The 12,604-nt window shown below is 39.0% G+C and overlaps 1 protein-coding gene and 1 long non-coding RNA gene across 6 annotated transcripts in view; both read left to right on the top strand.

Moving 5' to 3' along the window:
- Positions 1-4,547, top strand: part of LOC109268764 (uncharacterized) — an 85,222-nt gene extending 80,675 nt beyond the window's left edge. For 3 of the 4 annotated variants that reach the window (XR_008419534.1, XR_008419532.1, XR_008419531.1), the window contains 2 exons: positions 1,429-1,496; positions 4,379-4,547. This is a non-coding gene — a long non-coding RNA (uncharacterized LOC109268764). The remainder of the gene's footprint in view (positions 1-1,428; positions 1,497-4,378) is intronic. The other variant, XR_008419533.1, reaches the window with a different exon arrangement.
- A 1,517-nt stretch (positions 4,548-6,064) lies between these two features.
- STK38L (serine/threonine kinase 38 like) overlaps positions 6,065-12,604 on the top strand; it is an 85,371-nt gene continuing 78,831 nt past the window's right edge. The window contains exons 1-2 of one of the 2 annotated variants that reach the window (XM_053894602.1): positions 6,121-6,189; positions 11,719-11,832. In XM_053894602.1, coding sequence (XP_053750577.1) covers position 11,832 — 1 coding nt within the window. In that variant the 5' untranslated portion in view covers positions 6,121-6,189; positions 11,719-11,831. Of the gene's footprint in view, positions 6,190-11,718; positions 11,833-12,604 lie in introns of both variants that reach the window. The other variant, XM_053894603.1, reaches the window with a different exon arrangement.

Raw genomic sequence — 12,604 nt, 5'->3', positions numbered from 1 at the left:
TAATTTATCTCATTTAATTTCACTTCATCCTCACAGTGATCCTAAGAAGTAGCTATTGATATTGAGATCTTCCTAGCTTCAAACTAGTATTCTTTCCTTTATGGCCATGGGGTCTTATAATTTTCAAAGTGCCTTTACCATACATAATTCTGCTTCATCTCTTCAGCAACTATTGTGTTGATATTCTTCATTTTGCAGATGCAGGAATAGGACTTCGGGTAACTTTTTTGATCTGTGCTGGGTCATACAGTGAGTAATAGAACCAGGTCCTTGGAATCCAGTCCTTTTGGTTCTTTATTACACTTTGCAGAGCAATAAAAATAATGCAAAGAGATGGTTAAACACAATGTACTTTTCACTTTTCCTTAATGCTTTTCTTCAGGCATCTGATTTACCTAGGTGCTTTTCACTTTGGGGGAGACATAGCCAAAATCTTGGAATGGTTTAGACCCTCTGTGATAAATAGTTTGCCATTTAGTCAAGCAGGTTAAAAATTAAAGCAGGCATCAACTAGAAGTCATTGTTTCCAGGTTTATAAAGTGCTTTGCAGAAGGCAATCTGGTGAGAGTTTTGAATGGATTGTCATGTGTTTGATTAAACGGTCCGGGCAAATACCCCTGAAGCTTACAGAACAGAGCCTTTATTTTCAAAGAAACTCAGTTGCATTTAGCCTGGCTGAACTAGCCCTTTGAAAGTCAGGACAATGACAAGAGGAGCCAGTAGTCAAACACTCTTAGGGTCAAACTGGAAAGGCATTATTCCATAAACTTTCTATTTTTTCCATAGTAAAAAAATTAATAGATTTCTATCAGGACAGCCTTCCAGGAGGACTGGAAGTACCTATTCTCTCTCTCTCCTTAAAAAAAATTTTTTTAATCTACTGGCATAACATTATACATCATAATTTTTTTTTCATAATCACATTAAGAGAAAACTTTTATTTTGTGTCTTTCATTTAAATCTTGAAATATACATATTATGATTATATATACATATATTATTTTTCAAATAATTTTCATACAAAAGATATTACAGTCTTGGTAACGTGCTTTAAAAGAATTTCCAAACCAGACAAAATATTCTGAACATCTCCTCATGTCAATCATTTATCTATATATGATTTCTAACACATACATGCTATTATACTGTATGGGTCCATAGTAATTTATTGCACCCATCCTTACTTTTAGACATCTAGGTTAATTCCAGCTTTTCACAGGTGCAAATAAATAATGCTGGATAAACAGCCTTGAAAGTGAATTTCTGCCCTTAACTCTGGTGTGTTTTAGGTGGTAGTCTTAAACCCATTTAAAGTATGGGGATTATTATCACAGTAATAGCTAACATTCACTGAGCATATTGTAAGTAGGCCAGTGACCTAAAACAAGTTTCTCTGTCTCCAGATTTCTTGTTTTTGCTTTTGCTCAGGAGTATTTTGTCTACCACTGGGAATCTGAGAGGCTGGCTTTGTCAGTCGCTATCTAGTGTGACCCGAGGTAAGTCACTATAGCTCTTGAGCCTCAGTTTTATCATCTGTAAACTGGGGATAATTATACCTAACTCACAGGCTTATTGTAAGGATTAAATGAGATATTACAAGCAAAGAGCACAATGCTTAGCGCACAGAAAGAGCTCAGTAAATGTTAGTTACTCTTTAATCTTAACATGGAGCGAATCAGAAATTAATATTACTCTTTTATTCACACAGAGAGGAGTGCTCAACCAGCTTGTCTTAATAACAATCTCTCTCTGTTAAAAAAATCTTTTTAATATGTATTTATTTTTGAGAGAGGGAGAGACAGAGTGCAAGAGGGGAAGGTGCAGAGAGAGTGGAAGACACAGAATCTGAAGCAGGCTTCAGGCTCTGACGTGGGCCTTAAACTCACAAACTGCTACATCATGACCTGAGCCAGAGTTGGATGCTGACTGAGCCACCCAGCTGCCCCTCCTCTCTTTTTTAATCACATTTTTTATGCTTTAAAAAATCTCCATACCTGTAGCTACATCTCCATTCTCATTCTTACTATTCGTGTCTTTTATTTTTGTTCCTGAATTAGTCTTGCCAAAGTTTTTCCTACTTCCTTGACTTTTCAAAGAATCACCTTTTGGTTTTTATAAGTCAAGTTCAGTCTTTAAAAAAAATTCCCTATTGCATTAATATTTTATATTTACATTTACGTTCTAGAACTGTATTTGTTTTTTTAATGTTTTACTTTATTTATTAAAAAAAATTTTATGTTTATTTTTGAGAGCGAGAGACAGAGTGTGAGTGGGGGAGGAATAGAGAGAGGGAGACACAGAATCCAAAGCAGGCTTCAGGCTCTGAGTTGTCAGCACAGAGTCCGATGTAGGACCCGAACCCACAAACCACCAGATGATGACCTGAACTGAAGTTGGACACTTAACTGAGCCACCCAGGAGCCCCTATTTTATTTATTCTAAAAGAGAGTGTGAGCAGGAGAGGGGCAGAGAGAGAAAGAAAGAGCAAATCCCAAGCAGGCTCTGCAGGGCTTGATCTCATGAATCCTGAGCTCATGACCTAAACTGAAATCAAGAGTCGGAGGCTTAATTGACTGAGCCACCCAGGTTCTCCAGAAATGTATTTGACTTTGTTAATCATAATAGAATTTACATCCATTTGAAAAATGGAATTATGTGTAGGATGTTATGTTTTGCCCTATAATACTTGGTGCACATAAGGGCCATGGGCCCCTGGAAGGGATTCTACACTAATCTTTACATCCTTCTACTTTCTTTAGGTTTCTTTTCTTTTTCAAGTTTCCTGAGTTAAGAGCTTGGTTTTTTGTTTTTACATTTTTGTATATTCTGTTAAATGCATTTAAAGCAATAAACTATCCTCCAAATACTGCTTTGACCATATCCCACAATTACAAAGCTGCATATATAGAAAAGCAGCTCTATTCAGCCAGTGGGAAGGTTTTATTAATAGTTTCCTTCTAGAGGCACCTGACTCAATTGGTTAAGCATCTGATTCTTGATTTCGGTTCAGATCATGATCTCACGGTCATGAGATCAAACCCCGCATGGGGCCCTACATGGAGCCCTGCATCAAGCTCCACAGAGCCTGCTTAGAGTCTCTCTTTCCTTCTCCTTTTGCCTGCCCCCCCTTCTCTCTCTCTCTCTCTCTCTCAAAAAAAAAAACACAACACAGTTCCCTTCTATTATCATTTACTGCAGTCATTTGACATTCATTGGTTACTTCCTATGAGGTAGTCCTAGGAGAGTAAAAGTAATACTGAAGAGTCACTTTGGTCAAAGAGCTTACATTTTCAGCTTACATGCTGAAAACAAAAATCAGATGAATTCTGAGAGCTGTAGAGGTTTTCAACCACAATTTTTCTCACGTTCTGGCCTACGATGTTAGCCTGTATATTGACATTTAGCCTAGATTTGGAGAAGAGGGAATAAGTGACAGAGGATAAAAATCCATGTACAACAGTAGGTTAATAAAGTTAGCAATGGCTATGGTCTGTATCTGTTAACTGGGTTTATTCCCTGAACTTTAATTCTAATGTCTGAGAATGTTGATGATTGCAGTTTTGGAAGGCCCTACAAATAATCTCTTATTTAGGCCATGAGTTCTTCATCTGGGGGAATGAAACTTAATGAAAAAGTAAATATATCCATTATATATATATCTATATATCTATATATATATATCTACTTATATTTAGCATATATGTACATTCACATATTTTTTTCCCTAAAGTCTGTAAATTAGCATTTCTCCCATTATGAAAGTAGTCAGAAAACCACAGTAACATTAGCAACCTGTGACTTCACCCCAAGAGAAATCACACATATTTTCTACCACGTTGAAGTTGTTGCAGATATCTAAAATGTTGTTTAAATAATGTGCATCATTACTGCAAAATTACTGTAGGTCTTGATCTTGTTATTTAATGCATTAATAAAGACACAAATATGTAACTGTTATCAATGGCTGTGTAATAAGTTACCCCCTAAATGAGTGGCTTACATAACAAATATTTATAATTTCACTGCCTCTGTGAGCCAGTAATCTGGCCTGATTTAGCTTGGTCTGTGGCTCAGGGTCCTTTCCCAGGCTGCAGTCAAGGTGTCAGCTAGGGCTGTGGTCATCTCAGGTTGTTGGCAGTTCTTTGCAGCCTGTTGGACTGAGTGCCTCAATCCTTTGGTGGCTGCTGACTGGAGACCTCTCTCAGTTCCCTGCCAAGTGAGCCTCTCCATAAGGTAGGTCTCTGTGTGGCAACCTGGTTTCCACCAGAGTGAGCAAGGGAGAGAGCAAGAGGTGATAGCAAGATGAAAGCCAGATTCTTTTTATAACTTTATCATGAGAAGTGACATTACGTCAGTTTTGATGTGTTTTCTTTTTCAGAACCGAGTCACCAGGTCCACACTCAAGAGGAGGGGTTGCACAAGACAAGAATACTGGAAATGAAGATTATTGGGAGTCATGTTAGAAGCTGCCTACCACATAACTGTATCACAAATTCACTTTTTAGTGTTTCAATAACTGCATGTTAATAAAATCAATTACCTTTGTAGCCCTAGATGGTTTATTTTATGCATTTAAGGACAATATTCTGAAAAAGATCCATAGATTTCACCAAGCTTCCAGAAGGGCACATGGCTTTAATTTATTTTAGTTCAGGCACCTTCAACAACTTCTTGCAGGAGTTTGTTTAGAATAGCATCAGTTTAAAAACTGGAGGTTAAAGCTTTAGTCTCCATGTTATCCTCTTCTGATACCCTAGACTAGTCCATATTACTCTAGTGGTATGAAAAAAATGGCATACTGGAAAGTATAAAATTGCTCTAGAACATTCCACAAACTGTTTGTTCTCCATTCTACTCATTTGAATTAATGTATGTGCGAGTGTGGTGGAGGGAAAGAGGTGTATAGGCCTCTGTCAATCATGTTTGATCACAATGAAACTTCCTTATACTTGTACATGGCAATGGTCATTTGAGCCTCAAAAGGACCATATGATAAAGGTGGAAATGATTTCCTCAAGAATACACTAATTACCACAGTAGTGCTTTTTCTGTTACCAAGCAATGTATGAGAAAAGCACCGAGTGTAAAAAAAGAGAGAAGTGATGTCGTGAGGCTTCCCTAAGTCTTTTGCATCTATCACTTGCTCTTGGCGAAGTTAAAGATCATTATGTTTTCTGCAAGCACAGTACCAGCTTCATATATTGCCTTAGTAGTCTCTAAAAGCCAGGGGTATTTGATAACACCTCCAATATGCAGATCAAAGATAACTTTGTTAACGATAATTGGGAACGATTCTCTTATTTGGTTTGCCCAGCAACTTTTCTCCCCAAAGACAAATGCATCATTTTCACAAAGTCATCTCTTTTGAGTCATGATGCAGGGGTTTTCCTCCTGGTTCACCGATCCTACATAAAGGAGCCCAGTACTGTCAGATATTTTAGATTTTCCAAGATAACCTAAGCAAGTTTTTCGTGTATGCCTCCCAGTTTTTTGTGGCGTTTCCAAATTTAAATCCCTTTCAAGTCTTTGCAGTGGAGTCATGGTGAGATGGAAAAGGGTCAAGGAACCCGGGTTACTTCTAGATCCCACAGCTAGTGTCTAAGCAACTTGGTCAGCCAATCCATCTTTGTTAATTATCACCTTTTCGTAATCTGCAAATTGCGTGGATTCGTGGGAATTATCTCTAAACCCCTTTCCATTTCCAACATTCTTTGCATTACACTGGGAAATAGTGAGAAAAACTCTGTCATTTAGGACACGTGACTAATGTGGCAACACATTGGGCACTCTCATAAGAGGCCTGAACCAGTTTTGAGTAGATTAGAGGGAAGTGAGGTGAGGTTGATTACTGAGGTTAGTAGTGACAGTCCAGACAACTCCTCCAGGACCATCAGGAATTCACCAGGCGTAAGTGGGTGGGGCAGAGGAGCGGGCGTTGACGACAGAAGGCTACTTCCGGCTATGGCGCGTATGACGTCAGGGCCGAGTCGGACCGGCCTAGCCACCGAGAAGCCGAAGAGGGAGGGCTCGCGAGAGTTCAGGAAGGCCGCCCCGAGATTCCGGCGCGGCCGCGGGTTCCACCTCCCGGGGGCGGGGCGAGGGCGGAGCGGGCAAAAGGGAGCGGACGGGCCCCGGGCCGGCTGCGGTCCGTGCGGAGGCTGAGCCGGCCGCGGGCGCGACCGGAGGCAGGTGAGTACGCGGATGGGGCGCGCGGCGGCCGCGGCTGGGGGCCCCCCTCGCCGCGCCGGCCCCAACTCTGCGAGTAGGGGCAGGAGGAGATCTTATGTGTCTTTGGGTGTCCAGGGACGACTCGGCTAATGTCGGGGCTGGCAGTGTCTCCAGTGAAGCCCCAGCGACGGCCTTGGCCCGCCCTCTTGCTCCCCGAGGTGATAGTAGCCCCGTGTGTCCGGAGGGTAGCCCTGAGCCTGAGGAGGAATCTTTGTGCTTCTCTGCTCTTCTCCCCTTCCACTCCTCGGCCCCCGAGCTCCCCGATCCCGGTCCCTGCCTGGGCTTCATAAACAATAACAAATGTCGCGGAACCTTTCCTGGTACCCCGGGCTCGCCTGTCCCATGCCCTCCAGCCCGTGTCACCAAGAAGAGGTATTCTAGGCATGGCTCAAATTGTGGGGGCTGCTTGTGTACCATTCCTAAAAACTGATGCGTCAGATTGCTAAACATTTCTCGGATCGACACAGTAAAGCCGCCCAGCTCCCAGAAGCACGGAGTGTTCAACACCGGTCTCAAAATCTGTCCCTACCCCTGGCACCGTAGACCCTTCTTTTAAACATCATTTGCTCCCACTCCCTTTTTTCCTCTTTACTGTCGGGGACAAACGAGTGGTTGCTTGGTATGGGAATAGGATAGGTTGTACCCGATTGAGTAGGAGACGTTTCGTCTTTAAAAAGTTATCAGGTTGACAGCAAAAGAACAAACTTTATTTTCAAAACCGGTGGCCTCCCGTTTACTGATGCGGCTTTTGCTTTGTGGCATCACTTTTCGGGTTGCAAGTTTGGAGGAAAGATATAAAAAGAAATGAGGGGAGGAGGGGCGGGAAGAGCTGGGTGCTGGAAGTGGTGGCTTGTCCAAAAACTGCGATGCCGTTCTCACTTGGTAAAATGCAGAACCAATGCTCTTGTCTGTTTCACATAACTTGTGATAAGTTCTGATAGAAGCCAACTGCTCGGAAAAGGCCTGAGTATTAGCTTTCTTACTGCTAAAGTCTGAGGAAACAACTCTTAAGTGTTTTAATTTATGCCTCCTGGTTGTAAGGTGGGAGGGAGATCTTGTCTTTTAGGGGGTGGGGATGGGATGGGGGCTTCAACTTCTCAGGTCTCCCTACTTTAAGGCAGGATCTATTATTAAGTCCAGTTTTTTCTTAGGGTAGATTTTTTTTGTCTCAGTCACATGTGTATATAACATACTGGGAACCTCTTTGTATTTGATTGACCTTTCTTTGTATGCCTCAGGATATATAAAACAATTAAGTTTACTATACTCTACCCGGTAGCTGAGAGGTATTATATGTGAATTAGCCACTATTATGACTATTTGAGGAAGAGAAATTAGTCCAAAATATGATGTTAAATTGTGATTACATTTGTTCATTGCATAGGTTTATCAAAGCACTTTTATGTGAAAAATCTTGATCTCAAAAGTAAAAAAAAGAAAATTTGGTTTGATCTGGCTTAGCTTTGTGTTTTTCTCCTGGTTAAGATGACTGATAACGTTTCCCATTTGGCTGGGATGTGTTTAGGATGAGAAATAAATTGGATGTAGTTTTTGTACTCCTTTGAAAGGACCTGCTATTGAGGAATGAAAAACAAAAATTAAACTTAGAAAAGCCACCTTAAATGGGTGCAATTCTTTTTTAGCCTTCTGTTTTTTTTAGTTTATTTTAAAATGAGTCAAAGAATAGAGACTAGGAATATTTGTGCAAATGAATAGGTATCCTCAGAAGTTTTTATGCTGAAAAATTTATTTCAAAAGGTAGGACACTATAAAAACAAAGGAGAATTTGTAGAAAATGGCAACAAAGCAATGCACTCAAATCAGCCATTTGTTTTCAGAAAAGTTCTCTCAAAGTAAGGGCAACGTCATTGTGTAAGCGAAGTTGGATAATACTATAGAAAATGCTTTCCAGTGATCCGGCATAAGTTGGAGGCTTGTTTTGTGTGTGTTTGTGTGTGTGTGTGTGTGTGTGTGTGTGTGTGGCATTTTTTTTTTTTAGGAGGAAAAAGGGAGCACATATCAAAGCCAGAAAGATTTGCATCTCAATGTAATGTTAAAATTATTTTATTTTACATAAATAGTGTAGGGTGAATCAAGCAAGCATATTGTCTTCTAGCATCCCCAGGATTACATTAAAATCAGCAGATGGGCAAGTTATGATTAGGTTAGACTTGACATATGCAGAAATTATGCTACTGTATTTTTACATTAAAAGTACCGTGGGCTTTTTTGAATGAAATAATGCAAGCAAGCTTTTAAGGCATAAGAAATTTTTAAAAAAATACATTAGTTTACAAAGATATTCTTAGTCAGCAATTTAAGTGTATTAAATGAGTCCTTCTTTCTTCCCTCTCCCTGCAAAATTTTATTTAAGTCTCAACAGAATATTTAGCAAGGTAAGACCAGTACATAAGTGCATTGGGTTACATAAAGCTCCTGTCTCCAGGTAAAAGTTTGGTAATTGACAGGGTTTGATTGTTAAGAACGTTTAGAGAGAGGGAGAAGAAAGACAGCAATGAACAATATTTGCTGTCTGGTGCACTCAGATGAGCTGTAGTCTCTATCTTCAAAGAGATGTAAGTAATCTACATTGGGAGGGAAATTTACCCAAATAACTGATACATGATGCATTTTGTGGAGAAGCCTAGGAGGGAGGGATTAAATTCTACTAGATCAGATAAGGAAGGTTTTGAGGAGGGAACAGCATTTGTGTAAATGATTTGGATGATTTAGTCATGATAATCATAATAAGTAAATACATTATATAATGCTGATTGCTGCTAAACCCTTATATGTACTAATTTACCTGGGTTTAATCCCTGTAACAACCATATGGAGTAGGTATTTTTTATACTTTCCATTTTGCAGACAGAGTAACTGAGTTACCAAGACCAGCTAACTAGAAAATCATAGAACAAGGGTTCCAAGCCAAGAATTCTGGTTTATACCTGTCCCTGTGCTTACTCACTATCCTTATTTTCTCTTCCATTCTTGATGGTCTTTCTCAGGTCTGTTTCAAAAAATTGATTTTGGCAAATGCATTTCACTGACACATAAATTTAGAGCTCAATTTTCTAGAAAGACCTAGAAAGCTTCAAAATAAAGAAAACCCAGGTAAATAAGTTATTTTTGGAAAGTTAGGTAATCCATTTCAAAAAGTTACTCAAATGTATGCAAATTAAATATAACCACTGAGTGGGACTTTTGATAAATTTGACTTATTACTTAGTAGCATACCCATAAGGATTTAGGAATGGGAAATTGTAACTATATTAACTCCTTTCCCTAATGGAATGTTTGAATCATTGTGTATTTTGGCTTGTAATTTTAAAAAATCACTTGGCACTGGGTAATTTTGGATTGAATTGGGAAGTTGGAATTTAGTTAATGGTTGATTGTTTCAGCCCCTTGAGTTTTTATTTCCACCAACAGCTCAATTTATTATTCCTGAATCAGGTTTTTTGTTTGTTTGTTTTGTTTTGTTTTTAAGATTTTACTTTTAGGTGATCTTTATACAAAATGCAGGGCTCCAACTCAACCCCACGATAAGAATTACACGCTTTACCGACTGAGCAAGCCAGGTGCCCCATGAATCATGGTTTTGAATAGAGTGTTGTACATGTATAAAATGAGAGATGTTCGGGGCGCCTGGGTGGCTCAGTTGGTTGAACGTCCAACTTTGGCTCAGGTCATGATCCCACAGCTCGTGGGTTCGAGCCCCACGTCAGGCTCTGTGCTGACAGCTCAGAGCCTGGAACCTGCTTCAGATTCTGTGTCTCCCTCTCTCTCTGCCCCTAACCCACTCGCATTCTGTCTCTGTCTCTCTCAAAAATAAATAAACATTAAAAGAAATTGAAAAAATAAAATAAAATGAGAGATGTTCAATCACTGATACTTTATGTTAGGGCAACTTTGAAAGCTCTTTGGGATTGTAAAATAAAAGGTGCCATACAAATGCATTGTGCCTAGTATAGGCCTACTCAAGAAATGCTTCTTTGTTGAATGAATAGTCCAAATGATTTTATTAATGAAGTTGCAAGAATAGTTCACATTTGTTATTGGTTATCTAAGTATTGGGATCACAGTAAACTCAACTGGATTTAAAGGTTAGGATAAAAAGTGTATCTTGGCAGTGGTAGGGGTACTGTCTACCGAAATGCAGACACTTCAGCTCCTTTGTCTGTGTCCTGATTGACCAAATTCCTAATAGAGTTCCAGAGGCACATTTTCTGTGATTGAGTATAGTAAGTGTTCTCTCCTTGTTTGATTTGGGTAGATTGTAGAAAACCTCCACAGTAGGATAATTCATGGTTGGTGAGCTTTAAACCTAACAGAAGGAGCAGAACTAAAGCCAAGATTTAAAGCTCATATACTTTTATTATTACAATTAGACAAAACAAATATATATACACACATACATATACACACATGTATATACATACATATACATACACGTACATATATATATATATATATATACACATAGCTTAAATTAATAGTGATGAAATATTATTTCCATTTATCACTGCCTGATTGATAACATTTTTAGGATCTTCAGCCCATAATTTCATGCAGATACTTATAAGACAACTATGCTTTGTTGACCCCCCCCCAAAAAAATTAAAAGTTTCTCTAAGTACAGATTTGGTTTTGAAAGGTTATTTTTAGTAAAAAGGACTGTGAGTTGGTCCCTCAAAGGGAAACCAGATATACTTTCACCTCCTTGCTGGTAGAATTTTTTGGCCGTCTTTTCCCCTAATAGACTAGTTTTGTCTACATTGAAAATTTACTGAGACAGGCAGCCTCCCTCTTAGATGATCTGCACAGGCCTTAGGGAAAAGGTTAGCAGTGACAGGTCATATAGTGAGCTGACCATTCACACTGAAAGGCCTTGAACTTTAGCAGTTTTATGATAGTACTTGTACTATGCTTAGCTTTTAAATTGTTAAACTCCTTGCCTTCTCCTGAATTAACACTAGACCAGTTGACAACCCAAAGTGATGTTAATTCTCTGGCCACCCCATGCAGGGTTTCTTGTTTTCCTTGTCTTCTGCTGATTCTTACTGATTCCATGGGTATAGACTTTTCACATATTACAGCCAATAAGTCTGATCCCATTACACAGGCAGCATCCACTGTTTTCTTACTTTTTACAATGATTTGCTGTCTCTAAATCTGATTCCTAATTTTGAAACATTTTCATTGTTTTTGCAATTACTGAGTATGATGGAGTTAAAAATACTTAACACCTAAAATCCATCACAAATACAACTTCCCCAGACTAAAGAGCAAATAATGGAAGCCTAAATGACTGGGCACGGTTGTTAATACCATCTAATTTTGGCCGGTAGAGTTGGTGTACGTTTGCTATGGAACCTAAGTTTCATTCTGTCTAGGAAAAGTTAAAAAAATTGAAAGTTTGGAAGCAGGCTTCTGTACACATCAGTAAGCACTTTTTTATTTTTATTTATTTTTATTTATTTTTTTTAGCGGCAGGGTGGGGTCTGTCCTGCTCTCCCTCCATACAGTCACTGCTATTCTATTTTTATGACTTCGAGATTTTGGCTACAGTTCTCTAGACTCTTCAGCAATCCTGGAGACACAGTATGTAATTTGTACATTTAATATGAAAAATGCTTTGTGTAATATATGTTTCTCAAACTTTGTCTCCCAGCAAGAATTTATAGACTGAGCTCTCTGTATATCATCTTCCCTTCTGACGTATTCTTGGCTCTTTTCTCTTCCTGAATGTCACCAATCAGTATACGGGTCTAATAATAATTTTATCAACAATTAGTCACTCACTTATCACTTACTATGTACAAGACATAATGCTAAGTATTTTATGTAAATATTATCTCATTTAATCCCTGCAGCAACCCTATGAGTTATTATTTCTGCTTACACGTGAGGAAACTGGAGTCTGTGGAGGTGAAGTGACCAGATTCATGTGGGTAGATAGTAAGTGATGGAGTTAGAAATTGATCCCTAAGTTCCAGTTTACTTTTCTCCTGTATTGCTTTATTTTATCTAATAAACTTCTCCCCTGCCGTTTAATTTACTTCCTTCTTCTAGTCCCACCTGAGTTTTCTTTCTTCCCTTCACTTCCTCCCTTTTTAAGTAGTTATTTACAGTTTTGCATGTCACACAAATTCTTTTGGGAAGAGTATACAGAAATACATCAGCTGTATTCAGATTTCCTGTAGAAGGGGACTTGCTCTTGGAGGGAGCTTATTGTAAGAATAATGCTTGTCGCACATGATATTTGTATTGTGCTTTAGAGTTTCTTAAAAGCATCCCCCCCCCTCCACTTTTTTTTACTTAATCCTCCTGGCAAACTTTAACTCAGGTCTTTAGATTAAAAGGTGCTGCAGGC

Source organism: Panthera pardus, unplaced genomic scaffold (genome assembly GCF_024362965.1).
Source record: "Panthera pardus isolate Hobbes unplaced genomic scaffold, ASM2436296v1 HiC_scaffold_6, whole genome shotgun sequence".
Taxonomy (NCBI): domain Eukaryota; kingdom Metazoa; phylum Chordata; class Mammalia; order Carnivora; family Felidae; genus Panthera; species Panthera pardus.
The sequence above is the reverse complement of the archived record's forward strand: the minus strand, read 5'-3'. Positions and strand labels throughout refer to the sequence as shown.